The 21,760-nt window shown below is 41.6% G+C and overlaps 1 protein-coding gene and 1 long non-coding RNA gene across 3 annotated transcripts in view; both read right to left on the bottom strand.

Moving 5' to 3' along the window:
- Positions 1-212: 212 nt before the first annotated feature.
- On the bottom strand, positions 213-4,638 carry LOC137525755 (uncharacterized). Its single transcript, XR_011022994.1, has 2 exons — positions 3,688-4,638; positions 213-3,280 (listed from the first exon to the last, which is right to left on the bottom strand). It is a non-coding gene; the product is annotated as an uncharacterized lncRNA (long non-coding RNA).
- A 541-nt stretch (positions 4,639-5,179) lies between these two features.
- LOC137525754 (aldehyde oxidase-like) overlaps positions 5,180-21,760 on the bottom strand; it is a 198,810-nt gene continuing 182,229 nt past the window's right edge. For both annotated transcript variants that reach the window (XM_068246947.1, XM_068246948.1), the window contains exons 25-28: positions 21,161-21,275; positions 8,511-8,576; positions 6,792-6,980; positions 5,180-5,564 (exon numbers count right to left, since the gene is read on the bottom strand). In XM_068246947.1, coding sequence (XP_068103048.1) covers positions 5,340-5,564; positions 6,792-6,980; positions 8,511-8,576; positions 21,161-21,275 — 595 coding nt within the window. In that variant the 3' untranslated portion in view covers positions 5,180-5,339. The remainder of the gene's footprint in view (positions 5,565-6,791; positions 6,981-8,510; positions 8,577-21,160; positions 21,276-21,760) is intronic.

Here is a 21,760-nt window from a genome sequence, read left to right as displayed (position 1 = left end):
AGAGATTGTGTTGCGATTCTCATTCACTGGAATGAGAATTGCAAAACACAATCAATGAACTTAATTATGCGTTTTGTATTGCCGAGTGTAAACGGGGCCTTAAAGCAATATACAGAATGCTTTGAAAGTATGGTGCACTTATTGAGACCCTTTAAAAAAAAAAAACAGTGTAATATTATTGTTTTATACCACAAATCCAGCCAACACCAGACTTACATAAAAGACATATTTAATACTATGTATACAAATAAAACAAAAATATTGCAACATGGGGAATAACTCGCGTGCACACAACACTTACAGCTCAGTGGTACTGATGATAAAAACAATGTAGTGAAGACTAATCCAGTGTCTATCAATCTTCAGTTGATTAATGGCAAAACAATAAAATGTGATGTTTCATGCATAGCAAATGACAGTACATATTTTGTAACTACATTTTACAGAGTTAGCACATTTATACTAAGTGGTTAAAATGTCTTACAACGAGCCACTGACCAATAATGCAATATGTTTACCGTAGTGATTTTTTTATTTTATTTGCCATTATTACCTGCAAAATACTGGCACAACTCTCACTGTTTAAATAAGCAGAGACTCTTCACTAGTTCATACCCAGTGTGTACTGGTATGCTGTTAAAATCTTTATGGGGATGACAAAGAAAGTGCAACTGTAAGAGCAGTGGGGGCAGATTAAAAAAGCAAACGTTTTCAGAGTTCAGCGCACACTGTAGCTCGTTTTCTATTAGTATAAGCATAATGTGCTAGCTTACACTGTACTTGCTGGACAGGACTTGCCAGTATTTTAAAATTTGGCTAAAGTCAAGAACCTCATTGTAAGACATTTGGAACACACTTCAGTGCAAGTTCAATAATGCTTTAAAGGGAGTCTGAAATGAAAATAAAAACAGAAAACAGATACTTACCTAAGGAGAGTGAAGGCTCTGGGTCCTATAGAGTCTTCCTGGTCTCCTCGTGCTCCACGCATTCTCCCGCAGGCTCCCCTATTAGCAGCCTACAACTGATCAGTTATAGACTGCTCTCTTCCCCTTCTGGTGGGCTTCGGGAGTCTTTGGGAGGACTTGGGCTTCCAAAGACGGGTTGCTCCAAACTGCGCATGCACAAGCACCCTCTCTCGCGCAGTACAGAGCAGCCTGTCTTCAGGAGCCTGAATGCTCACGAAGACTTCCAAAGCCTCCCGCGCTGATAGATTTGAACTGAGTAGCAAACGCTGGACTCGGGGACCATGAGGAGACCAGGAAGGCTCTATATTACCCACACCCAGAGCCTTCCCTCTCCTTAGGTGAGAATCTGTTTCTTATTTTTACTTCAGACTGGTTTTAAAGGACATCTGAGGTGAAAATAAACTGATGAGAAAAACAATTGTATCCATCCTCCTTCTCCTAAAATTGACTTTTGTGTAGATATCCCACAGTTTTATTTTATATTTAAATCTAGTTTTTAAGTTTTTACTGTTTCATTGTCTCTGCTCAGTAACACCTTCATTGAAGTATGCTGGAGTTTAAATCTATGAATTATTGACCCGTTTTCTCTCTTTCCTGCTCTCAGAAGCCATTTACTGACAGGAAAGTATTTTATGGCTGTAATTACTAATCAGTGAGGGTTATGCTTTAGTCTGACCCAGTCTGACCCGGTCCCGACCCGGACAGAAACTGTCACTTGCATACCTGATTTTTAACTCTTTCAGGCAGAGAAAGAAAAAAAGGAATACAGTCTAGTTATTTGTGTGCTTGTCACTATACATACATATGTCTATCTTACCTTGTCAAATGTCACCTCGGTTGTCCTTTAAGGACAACTATCAATAACCAAGTGTTATAAAGCCACAATGTACAAATAATATGTAAGTATTATTTGATAGTTGTGTAAGCATTTTCCTAATTTTCATGTTAAAAACAGAGCTAAAATCTCTCTACTACTATGTGTAAGTTTTAGCTGATCTTGCCTTGGTGTCAGGGTTCAAACACCAGAGAATGTTTACCCATTTAGCAGAGCTACAGTACTTCTGTTTAGCCCACCACATGGGTCTCAATGCATTCTCCTCAGGCACTTCAGCCATCCCTGGGACCCTGGGAATGTTATCTGGACAGATCATTCAGAGAGAGAGAAAAACAGAAGCTGCAGCTGAAATTTACACTCACCTAAAGGATTATTAGGAACACCATACTAATACGGTGTTTGCCCCCCTTTCGCCTTCAGAACTGCCTTAATCCTACGTGACATTGATTCAACATGGTGCTGAAAGCATTCTTTAGAAATGTTGGCCCATATTGATAGGATAGCATCTTGCAGTTGGTGGAGATTTTTGGGATGCACATCCAAGGCACGAAGCTCCCATTCCATCACATCCCAAAGACGCTCTATTGGGTTGAGATCTGGTGACTGTGGGGGCCATTTTAGTACAGTGAACTCATTGTCATGTTCAAGAAACCAATTTGAAACGATTCGAGCTTTGTGACATGGTGCATTATCCTGCTGGAAGTAGGATGAGTACATGGAGGTCATGAAGGGACGGACATGGTCAGAAACAATGCTCAGGTAGCCCGTGGCATTTAAACAATGCCCAAATGGCACTAAGGGGCCTAAAGTGTGGCAAGAAAACATTCCCCACACCATTACACCGCCACCACCAACAAGGCATGACCGATCCATGTTCTCATTATGTTAACGCCAAATTCTGACTATCGAAACTCATCAGACCAGGCAACATTTTCTTCAACTGTCCAATTTTGGTGAGCTTGTGCAAATTGTAGCCTCTTTTTCCTATTTGTAGTGGAGATGAGTGGTACCCAGTGGGGTCTTCTGCTGTTGTAGCCCATCTCGCCTTAAGGCTGTGCGTGTTGTGGCTTCACAAATGCTTTTCTGCATACCTCGGTTGTACTGAGTGGTTATTTCAGTCAACATTGCTCTTCTATCAGCTTGAATCAGTCGGCCCATTCTCCTATGACCTCTAGCATCAACAAGGCATTTTTGCCCACAGGACTGCTGCATACTGGATGTTTTTCCCTTTTCACACCATTCTTTAGAAATGTTTTTTCCGTGAAAATCCCAGTAACTGAGCAGATTGTGAAATACTCAGACCGGCCCATCTGGCACCAACAACCATGCGACACTCAAAATTGCTTAAATCACCTTTCTTTCCCATTCTGACATTCAGTTTGGAGTTCAGGAGATTGTCTTGACCATGACCACACGCTTAAAGAGACACTGCAACAAGAAAAACGTCCCCTGGGGGGTACTCACCTCGGGAGGGGGAAGCCTCCGGATCCTAATGAGGCTTCCCCCATCCTCCTCTGTCCCACGGGGGTTTTGCTGCAGCCCTCCGAACAGCGGCCCGACAGATCCGACAACCTGTTCAATATTTACCTTTCCAGGCTCCAGCGGGGGGCGCTATTGCGGCTCTTCTGACGGAGATAGGCGAAAATAGCCGATCTCCGTCGGGTCCACTCTATTGCGCAGGAGACTTGCACCTGCGCAGTAGAGCGGCCCGACGGAGATCGGCTATTTCCGCCTATCTCCGTGGGAAGGAGCGGATACTGCACCTGCGCTGGAGCCAAAAGGTAAATATTTACATCGTCGCTGCTCTGGGAGGATTTTCGGCGCCACCGTGGGACCGAGGAGGACGGGGAAGCCTCAATAGGATCCGGAGGCTTCCCCCATTTAAGCAACTGCCATGTGATTGGTTGATTAGATAACTGCATTAATGAGAAATAGAACAGGTGTTCCTAATAATCTTTTAGGTGAGTGTATACTGTTTGCTCGGATTCGCTAAATTAGACACACTGGGCTAATAGTTGCAAGGACGGGGTCATTACAAAAACCTATGCAAATGAGCTGATCCACTCCAGATGCCATCAGTGAATGAAAGAGTTTTCTGATATAATTTTTACAAGAAAGGAAGAGATAAGCAGGGGAAGATTTACAGCAGTACTTAGTAACACTTAGACCAGCTATTCCCATCCCAGTAAAAAAAAAACAACATTTTTATCGATAGCGGTTCTTTAAGGGAAGGTACTTTGATTGATGGAGATGACCAATCAGATCTCAGCTGTTGAGTCGTTGGTCTGGCAAGCTACTTTATTGACACTTAGGGGGATTTTTTGCCTGTCTTCATAGATTAACTCCATCTTGCTTTAAGGGGAACCTAAAGGGCATAACATTCTGGATATGATTAGTACTTAAAACAGCATATTGTTAAACATACCTTTTTTTTTTATTATTAAGTAAACAATGATCTATGTTGTAATTCAAAGCCATAGTTCAGATACGTTCTTTAATTTCATTGACATTGCTAATCCTGACAGTGGCATCCAGTAAGTGAGTAAGCGGCGCGATTGTGCAGGGACCGTAGTTGTACTTTTTTTTAAAACATAGCTAATTTCTATAAAATGTGTTATAATTTTAAAAAATGTATCTGAACTATGGTTTTAAAACGGTATCCTATGTATGAGTTTATTAAATGTATGTGTGAATGTGTTATCATACAATATAAACAAAACACACCTCATTGGCTGAAAACATTCCCTTTTAAGTAAAGTACTCAATTATAGAATTCACTTTTTTTTTTTTTTTTGCAGATTTAAAGAGAGCCCGAGCTGGGTTTGAAGAATATTATCTGCATACAGAGGCTGGATCTGCCTATACAGCCCAGCCTCTGTTGCTATCCCAAACCCCCCTAAGGTCCCCCTGCACTCTGCAATCCCTCATAAATCACAGCCACGCTGCTGACAAACAGCTTGTCAGAGCTGTCTGTGTTTATCTCTATAGTGTCAGTCTGCTGCTCTCCCCGCCTCCTGCAGAACTCCAGTCCCCGCCTGCATCCCTTCCCTCCCTGCTGATTGGAGGGAAGGGATGGGGGCAGGGACCGGAGCTATGCAGGAGGCGGGGGAGCAGCTGAGACTGACACTACAGATGTAAACACAGCCTCACAGCACGGCTGTGATTTATGAGGGATTGCAGAGTGCAGGGGGACCTTAGTAGGGTTTGGGATAGCAACAGAGGCTGGGCTGTATAGGCAGATCCAGCCTCTGTATGCAGATAACATTCTTTAAACACACCTCGGGTTCTCTTTAAGACATCTGCTTTCATATGTGAAATATTATAATTATCATAAGTGACTTTTCTTGAGATCCTCATAGAATCAGCTAGTCTTAACCACTTCTGCTGAGAGTTTAATCCTTGAATCCACCACCATTTCTGCAAAGTATTTATTTCTCACACATAGTTCTTAGGAGCCTATAGAGCATCTTCTAGATCATCCCCTTTTGTAAGTGAGCCCTTCCATTCCAGTTGCTATTCTACTCATTTAGCAGTGAACATCAAGTTTCTGATACATGGTTACTGAAGTTAAAGTCTGATTTATCTGAAGTCTGTTCTGCTTCTATAAGGTAGTTGCCACAAGCCATCCGGATATGTTGAGGCCTAGCAGGGACAGGAAGTAAAATGGTTCCAGGAAGGCCGATGTGTTGTCTGGCAGCCAAGATAGCATTTTTTATAGCGAAGAATACAGAGGATCCAAGAAAAAGTGACACTTCTTCTACAACCTGGAAAATAACAAGGCTTAGTTATGGTCAGATATATTTGCAAGGTGTACAATACAACACAACACCAATCCTTCTGGTCTGTTTTTTCAGGGTAGTCAGGATCGGTTTATAAGCGTTCTCACTTATTGCCGTATCAGAAACCTCTTACGCGTTGCTTTGTTATGTAGATAGACTAACAGGCCCTGCAGTAATGTGATCTATATAAGACAAATGTGGGTACTGACACCCAGAAATTACCTCACTCTCAGTGCAATGGCTCCACTCAGATATTGTTGTTCCTGTTCTTTTGTCCGTTATTAGCTGTAGGCTAACAGAATTTGTATATTAAGCTTCTCTGCTATTTATGTCTACTGGATGGTGATCTTTAACCATTACAGCCCGTGGGGATTTTTCATCTTATGCAATAGAGCAATTTTCACCTCCCATTCATTCGCTAATAATAACTTTATCACTAATAATCACAATGAATTGATCCATATCTTGTTTTTTCCGCCACCAATTAGGCTTTCTTTGGGTGGCACATTTTGCTAAGTATTCTTTTTTTCTAAATGTATTTTCACAGTAATATTAAGAAAAAAAATTGAAACAATTCATTATTTCTCAGTTTTCGGCCATTATAGCTTTAAAATAATACATGCTAACATAATTAAAACCCGTGTATTTTATTTGCCCTTTTGTCTCGGTTATTACACCATTTAAATGTTGTCCCTACCACAATGTATGGCGCCAATATTTTATTTGGAAAAATAAAGGTGCATTTTTTCAGTTTTGCGTCCATCACTATTTACAAGCTTATGATTTAAAAATGTTTGTAATATACAGTCTTCACATGCATATTTAAAAAGTTTAGACCCTTAGGTAACTATTTATGTTTTTTTTGTTTTTTTAATTGTAATTTTTTTTTTCCATTAAAAATGTTATATGGGTAATTTTTGGTGTGGGAAATACAGGTGGTTAATGGTTAATGTACTGTGAAGATTGGCTGATGAATTCATTTAGTATTCTTCTTATGATAAATTAACTTGCAATACTATAATTTGGAGAAATGTGAGTGTATTTTCCACATTTTTATTGTGTATTATGCATATAAGAATATAAAAAAAATTTGATCGCACAATTTATTGATGCTTTGCAAATGGAAGCAAAATCTTCATGTGTTTCTTACATCTAGTAGGTGTTCTGTGTTGTGACATATTCCATTTAATGCACTAAACTCTGTTAACTTACCTTGGGACAGCATCCTATATTTGAACTAAGAGATGGTAGCAGAGTCACACTGATGTTCTCCAGAACACTTTTACTGCTTGAAGCAGCTGCTTGACTGGACTGCACCCCATTAGAGGAAGACGAGTATACCAAGTATTTCAAATCTTCATTAGTGTAAAGTCCAAGTCCTTGGCTGAAGGCATTTCTGACCTGCCAGAGTAGACATTACATCATTAAGCACAAAGTATTACACATTCGGTATACTCAGAACGCTCTATGCATACATACAAGTGGCTTTACAATACAACTGAGGGAGCTTTCACACTGGCGCAGTGCGTCGTGGCAATTTACCGCACTGCTACGGCGGGGCAATGAAAGTCTAAGGGGGTTTTCATATAACCTACAGTGGGCTGCGCCAGAAGTGCTCAATCTAACATGCTACCAAAACGACGTTAGCGTGATTATCTGCGTCAACGTGCGGCAGACCGGAAGTCATGTAAGTCTATGGCGACGCAGGGATTTTAAAAAGGTCAGTGGCAGTGGTGCTGCGACCTGCATGCGTGGAAGCGTATTTTTCCAAACGCTTCCATGCACTTCTGCATACCCGAAACAGGAATTAACCGCAAGCGGGTGTCACTTCCTATTTGGACCAATGCCACAAGGGGAATACAGCAAAGTAACACGGTATACCCCGAAGGCCTGTTTTTGGCTGCACCGCACTGCTGATGGCAATATTTAATGTAAAGCCAGCCTGATGTATAAAGTATGATGCATGCCATGAAAAATATCCTATATACACAGGAATGAGGAGGTCCAGCTTTCAGGCAATCTTGGTTTGCTTTATTAGCATTTGGTAACAGAATGTATAGCTAGCTGGCACAACCTTTTGGTGGCAACATGCCCCTCCTCAGGAGCCCCTGAAGAAGGGTATATTTACCTGAATACTTCCTTCCACTCCTCCTTTATTGAACCCCCCACCCTCCGGAAAAAAAATCATCATTTTGGGGTCACCATAAGCGTGCAGATAAAATAGGCGCCACATTAATTTGGGTACCAGAAATAGCTGCTGGCAGAATATTGGTAAAATTACTGATATTTTACTATTAGGCTGTATGCAATTTTATTAGTAAAATATTGGTCATATTTACAGATACTTTACGGTTTCCTAACTCGACCCCATCCTCACTTGAACCCTCCTTTTATGGATGCCTAACCCTAACTACCTCCCCCAAACGATGGTTAATCCTAACCAACCCCCAACCTATACCTAACTCTTATAGAACCCCCCCCCCCCACACCTATTCCTAACCGTGAACAACCTTCTAACCTATGCCTAACCCTAACAAATCCCCCCAACCTATGCCTAACCCTAACAAATCCCCCCAACCTATGCCTAACCCTAAACTACCTGTTAACCTATGCCTAACCCTAAATGACCCTCCAAATCTATGCCTAACCTTAGCTGACTCTCCCAAACCGATACTAAACCCTAACTAATCTGTGGTTACAAATAGATAGTTTGGGCACCACCACAGGCACCAATGTAAAAAGCGGCTATAAAATGATCTGGCTGCAGGAGACCGCCGATAAAAAAGCAGGTGCTAGAGCTGTCCACTATAAAACTGCAGCTACATACAGAAAATTACAAAAGTATAATTTTGTTTAATAAAAGAAAACCTAAAATTAGATATTTAAGATGTTAGAATAAACACTAAATTCTGAATGTATTTGCACACTAACCTGATCAATGATCAAAGCCTCATTCACAATAGATCCAACATCAATAACTACATCAGCTCTTATACTCTGTAGGGAAAAAAATATATGTTCAGGACATCAGCTGTAGACATATAAAGAACAAACTGTATAGCTCAGAGGCACTGGTTAATATAAAAGAGCTGCATTTGCATTTCTGCATTGTGACAGATTCATGACTTTATAGCTAGATGATGATATATTAAAGGCTGGTCACGAACAGGCAGATGTTTTCTGCAAAGGCTGTACTGTTTAGACACCGTCCTATGATCAAACTCATAGACAAGACACAGAAAATGTATATCACACTATTATACTGGCAGACTCAAAGCGCCAGAGCTGCAACCACTAGGGCACCCTCAGTAGGCAGTAACAGTATTAGGGAGGCTTGCCCAAGGTCTGCTTACTGAATAGGTGCTGGCGTATTAAACAGAACTAACACATATGTCAGAACCTAGTGTAGACAGAATGGAGTACTGATCTATCTGACTGGTCAGTAAAAAAAATAATTGGAGAGAATATTCTACTTTGTTTTAATACTCATAATAAAATAAATCATTCTTCCTTCCCTGGTTGAAAGATGAACAAAATTATTTGTATAAAAAACACCCATGAGAAACAAATATTATTGCCCCTGGAGAAGACCTATAAGTTGCAATCCATGGCAGCAATGTCTAGACTAGGAGCAGTAATTGTTTTTCTTTTGTAGCGATCTGTATATTATGCAATAATCAAAGAAAGGAAAAGATGAAGTGTGGCACTCCCTTACTTGCAGCGTGAGTGTAAGCGTGTCCACACAGCACAAAAACAATTTAAAACACACTGGCCTGCGCCGATATGGAGTCTGTTAGACTCTGTCGCTGAGACGTGTGCTCCGCTAAAATGAGGAAAAGACAACCATATGACAATAAATATCAGAAAAAAAGGGATTGTTGCGTGCACCTTCCGTCCAGTGAGTGATTTTATTATCATCAACAGCGACAGCCAATGCTTGAGGATACAGACATCCAAAATTACTGTATGTGTGGCAAAACAGTTCAACCTGATATAAACCAATTCTTACATATCTTCGGTGCAGGTTCAGTGGTACGGGAGGTGGGTGCAGGCACTGAAGGGTGGGGCGACGGCCGTTTCGCGTCTGTCTGACGCTTGGTCACGCGTTCCACACTTCCACACGCGTGACCAAGCGTCAGACAGACGCGAAACGGCCGTCGCCCCACCCTTCAGTGCCTGCACCCACCTCCCGTACCACTGAACCTGCACCGAAGATATGTAAGAATTGGTTTATATCAGGTTGAACTGTTTTGCCACACATACAGTAATTTTGGATGTCTGTATCCTCAAGCATTGGCTGTCGCTGTTGATGATAATAAAATCACTCACTGGACGGAAGGTGCACGCAACAATCCCTTTTTTTCTGATATTTATTGTGATCTGTATATTATAACTCTAACTATTTAATACATGATTTATGGAGGACAGTGAAATCTGAAACATTATAAAGTAATATACACTTAAAAAAAAAAAAGTGTACTAAAAAGAAATAATTATATTTTGAAATTTGTGTAACCAGGTAGAGTAGGCTGATATTTAACAATATGGCAGGAAAGAATATATGGAAACCAGCTTCCAAGATAACAGACTGACCGCAAAACAGGCAAATGCATTACAGAATCATCTAGTGATGGTTTTCAATAATGAGAATTATTAACTGAATATATAACACCCCAACGCTACTAGAGAAGTCATTTATTTATCTAGAACAATGAAATGTCCTGTGGGCTACTGCTAGAGGCTAAAAAGCTCTTCTTTTAAACTGGTCTCAACATAAAAGTGGTATGAAACTCAACATTTCACCTCTGTTCTAAAAGATTAAACACAGCATAATAACTTCTAGAGAAAAAAATAAATTATCAGTATAAAGTTAGTGTGAAGGTTAACCACTTGAGGACCTAGGGCTTTACCCCCCTTAAGGACCGGCCACTTTTTTTCCATTCAGACCACTGCAGCTTTCACGGTTTATTGCTCGCTCATACAACCTACCACCTAAATGAATTCTGGCTCCTTTTCTTGTCACTAATAAAGCTTTCTTTTGGTGCTATTTGATTGCTCCTGCAATTTTTACTTTTTATTATATTCATCAAAAAAGACATAAATTTTGGCAAAAAAATGATTTTTTTAGCTTTCTGTGCTGACATTTTTCAAATAAAGTAAAATTTCTGTATACATGCAGCGCGACAAATATGGACAAACATGTTTTTGATTAAAAAAAACCCATTCAGTGTATATTTATTGGTTTGGGTAAAAGTTATAGCGTTTACAAACTATGGTGCAAAAAGTGAATTTTCCCATTTTTAAGCATCTATGACTTTTCTGACCACCTGACATGTTTCATGAGGGGCTAGAATTCCAGGATAGTATAAATACCCCCCAAATGACCCCATTTTGGAAAGAAGACATCCCAAAGTATTCACTGAGAGGCATAGTGAGTTCATAGAAGATATTACTTTTTGTCACAAGTAAGCGGAAAATGGCACTTTGTGACAAAAAAAAAAAAAAAAGTTTCCATTTCTTCTAACTTGCGACAAAAAAAAATGAAATCTGCCACGGACTCACCATGCCCCTCTCTGAATACCTTGAAGTGTCTACTTTCCAAAATGGGGTCATTTGTGGGGTGTGTTTACTGTCCTCGCATTTTGGGGGGTGCTAATTTGTAAGCACCCATGTAAAGCCTAAAGGTGCTCATTGGACTTTGGGCCCCTTAGCGCAGTTAGGCTGCAAAAAAGTGCCACACATGTGGTATTGCCGTACTCAGGAGAAGTAGTATAATGTGTTTTGGGGTGTATTTTTACACATACCCATGCTGGGTGGGAGAAATATCTCTGTAAATGACAATTTTTTAATTTTTTTTACACACAATTGTCCATTTACAGAGATCTTTCTCCCACTCAGCATGGGTATGTGTAAATATACACCCCAAAACACATTATACTACTTCTCCTGAGTACGGCAATACCACATGTGTGGCACTTTTTTGCACCCTAACTGCGCTAAGGGGCCCAAAGTCCAATGAGTACCTTTAGGATTTCACAGGTCATTTTGAGAAATTTCGTTTTAAGACTACTCCTCACGGTTTAGGGCCCCTAAAATGCCAGGACAGTATAGGAACCCCACAAATGACCCCATTTTAGAAAGAAGACACCCCAAGGTATTCCGTTAGTAGTACGGTGAGTTCATAGAAGATTTTATTTATCCAATGAGTACCTTTAGGATTTCACAGGTCATTTTGAGAAATTTTGTTTCAAGACTACTCCTCACGGTTTAGGGCCCCTAAAATGCCAGGACAGTATAGGAACCCTAAAAATGACTCCATTTTAGAAAGAAGACACCCCAAGGTATTCTGTTAGTAGTACGGTGAGATTTTATTTTTTGTCACAAGTTAGCGGAAATTGATTTTAATTGTTTATTTTCACAAAGTGTCATTTTCCGCTAACTTGTGACAAAAAATAAAATCTTCTATGAACTCACCATACTCCTAACGGAATACGTTTGGGTGTCTTCTTTCTAGAATGGGGTCATTTGTGGGGTTCCTATACTGCCCTGGCATTTAAGGGGCCCTAAACCGTGAGGAGTAGTCTTGAAACAAAAATGACCTGTGAAATCCTAAAGGTACTCATTGGACTTTGGGCCCCTTAGCGCAGTTAGGCTGCAAAAAAGTGCCAATCATGTGGTATCGCCGTACTCGGGAGAAGTAGTATAATGTGTTTTGGGGTGTATTTTTACACATACCCATGCTGGGTGGGAGAAATACCTCTGTAAATGACAATTGTTTGATTTTTTTTTACACACAATTGTCCATTTACAGAGGTATTTCTCCCACCCAGCATGGGTATGTGTAAAAATACACCCCAAAACACATTATACTACTTCTCCTGAGTACGGTGATACCACATGTGTGACACTTTTTTGCAGCCTAGGTGCGCTAAGGGGCCCAACGTCCTAATCACAGGTCATTTTGAGGCATTTGTTTTCTAGACTACTCCTCACGGTTTAGGGCCCCTAAAATGCCAGGGCAGTATAGGAACCCCACAAGTGACCCCATTTTAGAAAGAAGACACCCCAAGGTATTCCGTTAGGTGTATGGCGAGTTCATAGAAGATTTTATTTTTTGTCACAAGTTAGTGAAAAATGACACTTTGTGGAAAAAAAAAATCAATTTCCGCTAACTTTTGACAAAAAATAAAATCTTCTATGAACTCGTCATACACCTAACAGAATACATTGGGGTGTCTTTTTTCTAAAATGGGGTCAGTTTCTGGGGTTCCTATACCGCCCTGGCATTTTACGGGCCCAAAACCGTGAGTAGTCTGGAAACCAAATGTCTCAAAATGACTGTTCAGGGGTATAAGCATCTGCAAATTTTGATGACAGGTGGTCTATGAGGGGGCGAATTTTGTGGAACCGGTCATATGCAGGGTGGCCTTTTAGATGACAGGTTGTATTGGGCCTGATCTGATGGATAGGAGTACTAGGGGGGTGACAGGAGGTGATTGATGGGTGTCTCAGGGGGTGGTTAGAGGGGAAAATAGATGCAATCAATGCACTGGGGAGGTGATCGGAAGGGGGTCTGAGGGGGATCTGAGGGTTTGGCCGAGTGATCAGAAGCCCACACGGGGCAAATTAGGGCCTGATCTGATGGGTAGGTGTGCTAGGGGGTGACAGGAGGTGATTGATGGGTGTCTCAAGGTGTGATTAGAGGGGGGAATAGATGCAAGCAATGCACTGGTGAGGTGATCAGGGCTGGGGCCTGAGGGCATTCTGAGGGTGTGGGCGGGTGATTGAGTGCCCTAGGGGCAGATAGGGGTCTAATCTGATAGGTAGCAGTGACAGGGGGTGATTGATGGGTAATTAGTGGGTGTTTAGGGTAGAGAACAGATATAAACACTGCCCTTGGGAGGGGATCTGCGGGCGAACTATTGGTGTGGGTGGGTGATCAGATTGCCCGCAAGGGGCAGGTTAGGGGCTGATTGATGAGTGGCAGTGACAGGGGCTGATTGATGGGTGGCAGTGACAGGGGGTGATTGATGGGTGGCAGTGACAGGGGGTGATTGATGGGTGATTGACAGGTGATCAGTGGGTTATTACAGGGAAGGACAGATGTAAATATTGCACTGGCGAATTAATAAGGGGGGGGGTCTGAGGGCAATCTGAGCGTGTAGGCGGGTGATTGGGTGCCCGCAAGGGGCAGATTAGGGTCTGATCTGATGGGTAACCGTGACAGGTGGTGATAGGTGGTGATTGATGGGTGATTGATGGGTAATTAGTGGGTGTTTAGAGGAGAGAATAGATGTAAACACTGCGTTTGGGTGGTGATCTGATGTCGGATCTGCGGGTGATCTATTGGTGTGGGTGGGTGATCAGATTGCCCGCAAGGGGCAGGTTAGGGGCTGATTGATGGGTGGCAGTGACAGGGGGTGATTGATGGGTGATTGAGAGGTGATTGACAGGTGATCAGTGGGGATAGATGCATACATTACACAGGGAGGGGGGGGGGGTCTGGAGAGAATCTGAGGGGTGGGGGGGGTGATTAGGAGGGGGCAGTGGGCAGGGGGGGAGATAAAAAAAAATTGCTTCTATGAGAAACAGCGCGATCATTGTGATTTCCCCAGCCTCATTCTGCTTCCTGTATGCTTCCTTCCGGACGCTTACAGGTCGCATGAACAAAACATCACTGTAGCCATCTTGTGGCCAAATAGTAAAACTACACCCTAAAGCATTTTACATATACAAATACATTAGATTTACACAATAAATTAACTCATTACCTCCCACACTCCCCAATTTTTTTTTTTTGTAATTAAAAAAAAAATACAATAAAAAAAACATAAATAGTTACCTTAGGGACTGAACTTTTTAAATATTTATGTCAAGAGGGTATAAGACTGTTACTTTATAAACTATGGGCTTGTAATAAGGGATGGATGCAAAACTGAAAAAAATGCACCTTTATTTCCAAATAAAATATTGGCGCTAAACATTGTGATAGGGACATAATTTAAATGTTTTTTATAACCGGGACAAATGGGCTTTCATGGGTTTTTAATTACAGTAGCCTGCATTATTTAAAAACTATAATAGCCGAAAACTGAAAAATAATAATTTTTTCCCACATTTTTTCCTATTTTCCTATTTTTATTTAGAATAAAATAATTCTTGGCATAATGTCCCACCTAAAGAAAGCCTAATTGGTGGTGAAAAAAACAAGATATAGTTCATTTCATTGCGATAAGTAATAATAAATGAACGTTGGTGTACACACCGCTCTACCCACCAATCGCTGTACTGTGCAGGATCAGGTCAGCAAGGCCCACAGTATATGTCAAGGAGGAGGTCCGCACCAGTTCAGGATTCTAGATGTATGTCTTTATTCAGGACGTATCCAATATAAAATAGACACATGCATCAAATTGCTGACATGTTTCGAGCTCTCTCAGCTCTTAATCATAGCTGGTTTAAAAAATGGCAACACCCCCTATAAATAGGAGGGAGTCATGAATCCGCCTTCCAAAATCCCTCCCCCAAATGGAGGTGGGAAGAAAGGCAATCTTTCACAGTGATAAACAGATACTAGATCCCTACCATCTGCCACAATACAAAATGCTGTGTACAAGAAGATAAAATATTGTTCACATATGAAATTGCAAAATACAAAATATAAAAGATTAAAATATGACTGGAAAAGCGTGATAAGGCAACTGTATATGATCATACACGGGTATATGATCATATACAGTTGACTTATCACGCTTTTCCAGTCATATTTTAATCTTTTATATTTTGTATTTTGCAATTTCATATGTGAACAATATTTTATCTTCTTGTACACAGCATTTTGTATTGTGGCAGATGGTAGGGATCTAGTATCTGTTTATCACTGTGAAAGATTGCCTTTCTTCCCACCTCCATTTGGGGGAGGGATTTTGGAAGGCGGATTCATGACTCCCTCCTATTTATAGGGGGTGTTGCCATTTTTTAAACCAGCTATGATTAAGAGCTGAGAGAGCTCGAAACATGTCAGCAATTTGATGCATGTGTCTATTTTATATTGGATACGTCCTGAATAAAGACATACATCTAGAATCCTGAACTGGTGCGGACCTCCTCCTTGAAGTAATAATAAAGTTATAGACGAATGAATGGAAGGAGCGCTGAAAGGTGAAAATTGCTCTGGTGTTCAAGGGGTAAAACCCCTCAGTGGTGAAGTGGTTAATAGCAGTGCCATACAAAACAAAATAGTCTAGTGCTTACTATTTGCAATATCAAACAAGACAGAGAAGGTTCTCTGCTTTCCCCGGTTATATGTAGACTACATAATGCAGAGTTTTGAGCCTTTTGATTTTTACACAGCTGAAATTACTTATTGACAAAAGCAAGCATGATGACAGTATGGGCACAAAACAGTAGAAAATATGTTTTTATTGACTGTTATGACTGACGGTAATACTACTTTAAGAGGCTTATGATGAAGGGGGACTGCTGCCTCCTGCTGGTGATCTGAAGATAGTGAAATACTGTAATACTGTAATTTGTATCCCATTTTAGTGAAAGCAAGAAGTTTTGAATCAGGATGATACCATTTATTGGCTAACTTAGAGATGGATAAACAGTGAGCTTTCGACTTATACAAAGCCTTCGTCGGACTGGTTCCTGACCAAAACTGAAAAACACAGCTTATATACACTGACATACAGAGGAGAAACATTCTTTAGCAAACAAATGTAATTAGATGCCTTAACTGTTACTGAGGAGGCTTTCCCAGGCATCCTATCTAAATTGATAAGATCAATAGAATCCTCAACATGACATAAAGCAGACTCTGGTGATGGGGAGACATCGTAAATTCCAAGAAACACTGATCATTAGGATAAACACTGTCCGCTAACTGGCTCCTTCTTACACCTGCTAGAACTTACTGAGATGCTGCATGTAGCTTCTATGGTTGGCACTAATCACAGTTCCATATCCACCTATGGGCTTAACAGGTGACAACAAATTCATGGGAAACAATTGTATTTCTGCTTAGCAGCAGAAAAGCGTTTGAGCACCCTGAAACAAGCCGCTGGCAGCCAGCTGCGTGAACCGGCTCTTAAAGAGGCACTATTAGCAATAACATGCCCACTAAAGAAAACACATATGTAAGTAGATAAATACTTCCTCTACTTACATAACAGATGTATTGCACTGTCCTCGGTTTCCTTCCATATCTATATATATATAAAATCGTGTGTGTGTGTGCGTGTGCGTGTGCGCGTGCGCGCGTGTGCGCGTGTGTGTGTGTGTGTGTGTACCGCAATCACTCGAAAACGGCTTGACCGATTTGAACGAAACTTGGTACACAGATCCCTTACTACCTGGGATGATATGTTCTGGGGGTCTCGCAGCCCCCCTGCACACCTGGGCGGAGCTACTAACAGCAAATCAGATTTCATCCATTCAAGTCAATGGAAAAAATGTAAAAGGCTGCCATTCTCACAGTACTCAAGCCAGAGTCCCCACACTTGGCACAGTTGGTCACTTGGTGACCAAGGTTACAAATCCAAGAAAAGTGGGCGGGGCATAAAACAGCCAATCAAATTTCAGCCGTTCATTTTAAATGGGAAAATGTAAACTGCAGCCATTCTTACACTGTTAATCGCAGGGTTCTCAAACTTGGCACATTTGGTCACTGGGTGAATGCGATTAAGATTCAAGAAAATGGGTGGAGCCTACAACAGCCAATCAAAATTCACCTATTGATTTTCAAGGGGAATATTTAAACTGCTGCTATTCTTACACTTTTAATGGCAGAGGCTTCAAACTTGCTACAGTCGGTCCTTGGGTGACTGGGGTCCAAATTCACTAAAGGGGCCGGGCCACATACAGCCAATCAGATTTCCTTGGTGGATAAACTGCTTCCATTCACACATTTTTGATGCCAGGAACCTGAAAGCTCACACACTTGGCCATTGAGTGACTGTGTGTCAATGTTACAAAAAGTGGGCGGAGCCAAAACAACTTTTACTGGGAAAATATAAACTGCAGCCATTCTTACACCGTTAATGGCAGGGTTCTCAAACTTTGCACAGTTGGTCATTGGGTGACTGAGATTAAGATTTTGGAAGGTGGGTGGAGCCTACAACAGCCAATAAAAATTCACCTTTTGATTTTCAAAGGGAATATTTTATCTGCTACCATTCTCTTATACTGTTAAAAGCAGACTCCTCAAACCTGGTACAGTTGGTCACTGGGTGATTAGGGTCTAAATTCAGAAAGGGGGCGGAGCCACAAACAGCCAGATTTGTTTATTTTTCAATGGGAATATACAAAGTATTGATACCAAGGACCCCAAAGCTGATAAACTTGATAATTGAGTGACTGTATGTCAAGGTTTGAAAAAGTGGGCGGTGCCAACAACTACATTTTTAACATGGCAGGGTTCCCAAACTTTACACAATTGGCCACTGGGTGACTGGGATGAATATTCAGAAATGTGTGTTGAGCCTACAACAGCCAATCAAAATGTACCTATTGATTTTCAAGGGGAATATTCACACTGCTACCATTTTTACACTGTTAGTGTCAGAGGCCTCAAACCTGATACAGTCAGTCACTGGGTAACTGGGGTCCAAATTCACTAAAGGGGTGGAGCCACAAACAGCCAATCAGATTTGTTAGATTGATTTCAGCCATTCTGTTATTGGCAGGGTTCTCAAACGTGACACAGTTGGCCACTGGGTGACTGGGACTAATATTCAGAAAAGTGGGTGGAGCCTACAGCAGCCAATCAAAATTCACCTTTTGATTTTCAAGGGGAATATTTATATTGCTGCCATTCATGCACTCTTAATGGCAGAGGCCTAAAATCTGCTACAGTCAGTCACTGGGAGACTGGGGTTTAAATTCTGAAGGAAGCGGGCCAAAAACAGCCAATCAGATTTGTTTAATTTCAGTGGTAAAATGCAACTTATTGATGCCAAGGACACCAAAGCTCATAAAGTTGGTCATTAAGTGACTGTATGTCAAGATTAGAAATAGTAGGCGGAGCCAAAAACAACTAACTTTTTACATGGGAAAATGTAAACTGCAGCTTTTTTTACACTGTTAATGGCAGGGTTCTCAAACTTCACACAGTTGGTCACTAGGTGACTAGGATTAATATTCGGAAAAGTAGGTGGAGCCTACAAGAGCCAATCAAAATTCACCTATTGATTTTCAAGGGGAATATTGAAACTGCAGCCATTCTCACACTGTTAATAGCAGAGGCCTCAAACCTGCTGCAGTCGGTCGTTAAGTGTCTGGGGTTCAAATTCAGAAAAGGGGCGGAGCCAAAAACAGCCAGATTTATTTGCTGTATAAACTGCTTCCATTAGCACAATTTTGATGCCAGGAACCCAAAAGCTCACAAACTTGGTCATTGAGTAGTGACTGTGTGTCCAGGTTACAAAAAGTGTGTGGAGTTAAAAACAGATTTTTCTGGGAAATTGTAAACTGCAGCCCTTCTTCACTGTTAATGGCAGGGTTCTCAAACTTAGCTGGTTACTGGGTGACTGGGATTAATATTCAGAAAAGTGTGTGGAGCCTAAAAATGCCAATCAAAAATCACATGTCACTTTTCAAGGAGAATATTAAAATTGCTGCCATTCTTGCACTGTTAATGGCACAAGCCTCAAACCTGGTACAGTTGGTCATTGGGTCACTGGCGTTCAAATTCAGAAAAGGGGACAGAGCTACAAACAGTGAATCAGATTTGTTTCATTTCATGGGAAAATACAAATTATTGTTGCCAAGGACACCAAAGCTCACAAACTTGGGCATTGAGTAGTGACTTTGTGTCCAGGTTGCAAAAAGTGGGCGGAGCCAAAAACAAATTTCACTGGGAAAGTGTAAACTGCAGCCCTTCTTACACTGTTTATGGCAGGGTTCTCAAACTTTGCCCAGATGGTCACTGAGTGACTGAGATTAATATTCAGGGAAGTGGGTGGAGCCTATAATAGCCAATCAAAATTCACCTGTTGATTTTCAAGTGGAATATTTAAATTGCTGCCATTTTTACACTGTTAATAGCAGATGCCTCAAACCTGCTACAGTTGGTCATTGGGTGACTGGGGTTCAAATGCTGGAGAGGGGCAGAGCCACAAACAGCGTATCTGATTTAATTTCTATGGGAATTTACAAATTATTGATGCCAAGGACCTCAAAGCTCACAAACTTGGTCATTGAGTGTGCGTTAGTGTTAGAAAGTGGGCGGAGCCAACACCAGTCAAATACATATCCGGGCAACGCCGGGTCATCAGTGGGTGGAGACAAATACAAATTTCACTGGGAAAATGTAAACTGCAGCCATTCTTACACTGTTAATGGCAGGGTTTTTAAACTTTGCGCAGTTGGTCACTGGGTGACTGGGATTAATATTCAGAAAAGTGGGTGGAGCCTACAAAAGTGAATCAAACTTCACCTATTGCTTTTCAAGGGCATGGGCCTCAAACCTGGTACAGTTGGTTATTGGGTCACTGGGGTTCAAATGCTGGAGAGGGGCAGAGCCACAAACAGCGTATCTGATTTAATTTCTATGGGAATATACAAATTATTGATGCCAAGGACCCCAAAGCTCACAAACTTGGTCATTGAGTAATTGTATGTTAGGGTTAGAAAAAGTGGGCAGAGCCAACACCAGCCAAATACATTCCCGGGCAACGCCGGGCAATCAGCTAGTCATTTTATATTATAAATATGTGGTCATTCTTTTCATGGCAGGGGCCATCTTGCTTCCTCCGGGTATATTTTCCCCCCTCCCCCCCCCGCACTCCCCGCCTCCCCACACTTATCCTCAGCACAGCGGGGAGGAAAAGCTGCAGCTGGCAAAGACTCACATAAAAATAGATCCAAGCGCTGCAGTTCCCCCCTATACTCTCTGCACTACCACCGGCGGCAGTGCAGAGAGTATGGGGGGGAACTGCAGCACCTGGGAACATTATTCCTGGAGTCTGTGCGCTGCCTTTATCCTTCCCCAAAGATCTGTGCGGGGAAGAAGGAGAATGCGGCGGTGGCGGGCGGCAGAAGGGCAGAAGGGGGGGCGCGGACATCACACTGGAGGAGGGGGGCAGAGGACAGTGTCAGGAGATAGCCTCTGGCCCCCCTCCGTGCGCTCTTACAGCGGCTACAACCACCGCAGACAAGGGGAGAGCAGGCGGCCAATCACAGAGCAGAGAGATGATTGACAGAGGCTTTAGCCAAACAGCCTGCTTGTCATTTCTGTTCTGCGGCCTTGCGTCCTGCAGGCATGGGGAGAGAAAAACCTCCTAGGGAAAAAAGTAAGAAGGATTTTAACTATTTGTATTGCCTTATTAAGCAACCTTTTTGTGTATGTAATAGGCTAAAATCGAAAATTTATTTCACATATAATGCCTAACAGTTACTCTTTAAGATCACAGGAGCGATGAGCAGTACATGACTCTGCTACTGCCACCTAATAAAGCATTCCTGTAGGGCCTTATGTAAAATGAAATGTTGTATACCAGTAAAAATATCAAAGAGAATAATTGTTCAGACTTCGTTGAAATACTTACTGTCAGGAATATAATTTAAAGAATATGTACCTTGTGGTTTCCTGTACGACAGTCTAACTCCACTTCCGAGCAAGCTGCTGCAAATACAAAATCTGAATTTTGTGCGTCTGCCTCCAGCTCCCAATCTGAGATTTCATCAGGAGCCCTATAAAGAAAGATTCAATAACATATAACTGGAAATATATACAAATGTATCAAATATTGTAATAAATTTATACTTTTATCATTGCAAAAGTGTTCTTCTTTATTCCAATCATTCTTCTAGTGCCTCGTGAATGGGCAGCATAAACAAATATTGGTGCTTTCACTGAATTGCAACCAAAACAAAATGTATACAGATCTGCTATGATTTTTGGTTTGCAAAATAGAAAATCTGTGCAGGGATAAAGCTCTACAGTGTGGCGTTTTGTATTTTGGGCCCGTTTCCACAAGCGAATGGGAGCCGAAGGGATGCGATGCAGCTACGCATTACATCTGCTCCCATTCGCATCTCTTCCGCATCTACCGAAGCAGGGGCGTAACTAGAAATCACTGGGCCCCCTGCGAATATTTGGATGGGCCCCCCCCCCATAGGTGCCAAATAATCGTAATGGGGCAGCGTTTCACTGTAAATTAATTGTAAAGTGGGCA

Source organism: Hyperolius riggenbachi, chromosome 7 (genome assembly GCF_040937935.1).
Source record: "Hyperolius riggenbachi isolate aHypRig1 chromosome 7, aHypRig1.pri, whole genome shotgun sequence".
Taxonomy (NCBI): domain Eukaryota; kingdom Metazoa; phylum Chordata; class Amphibia; order Anura; family Hyperoliidae; genus Hyperolius; species Hyperolius riggenbachi.
The sequence above is the reverse complement of the archived record's forward strand: the minus strand, read 5'-3'. Positions and strand labels throughout refer to the sequence as shown.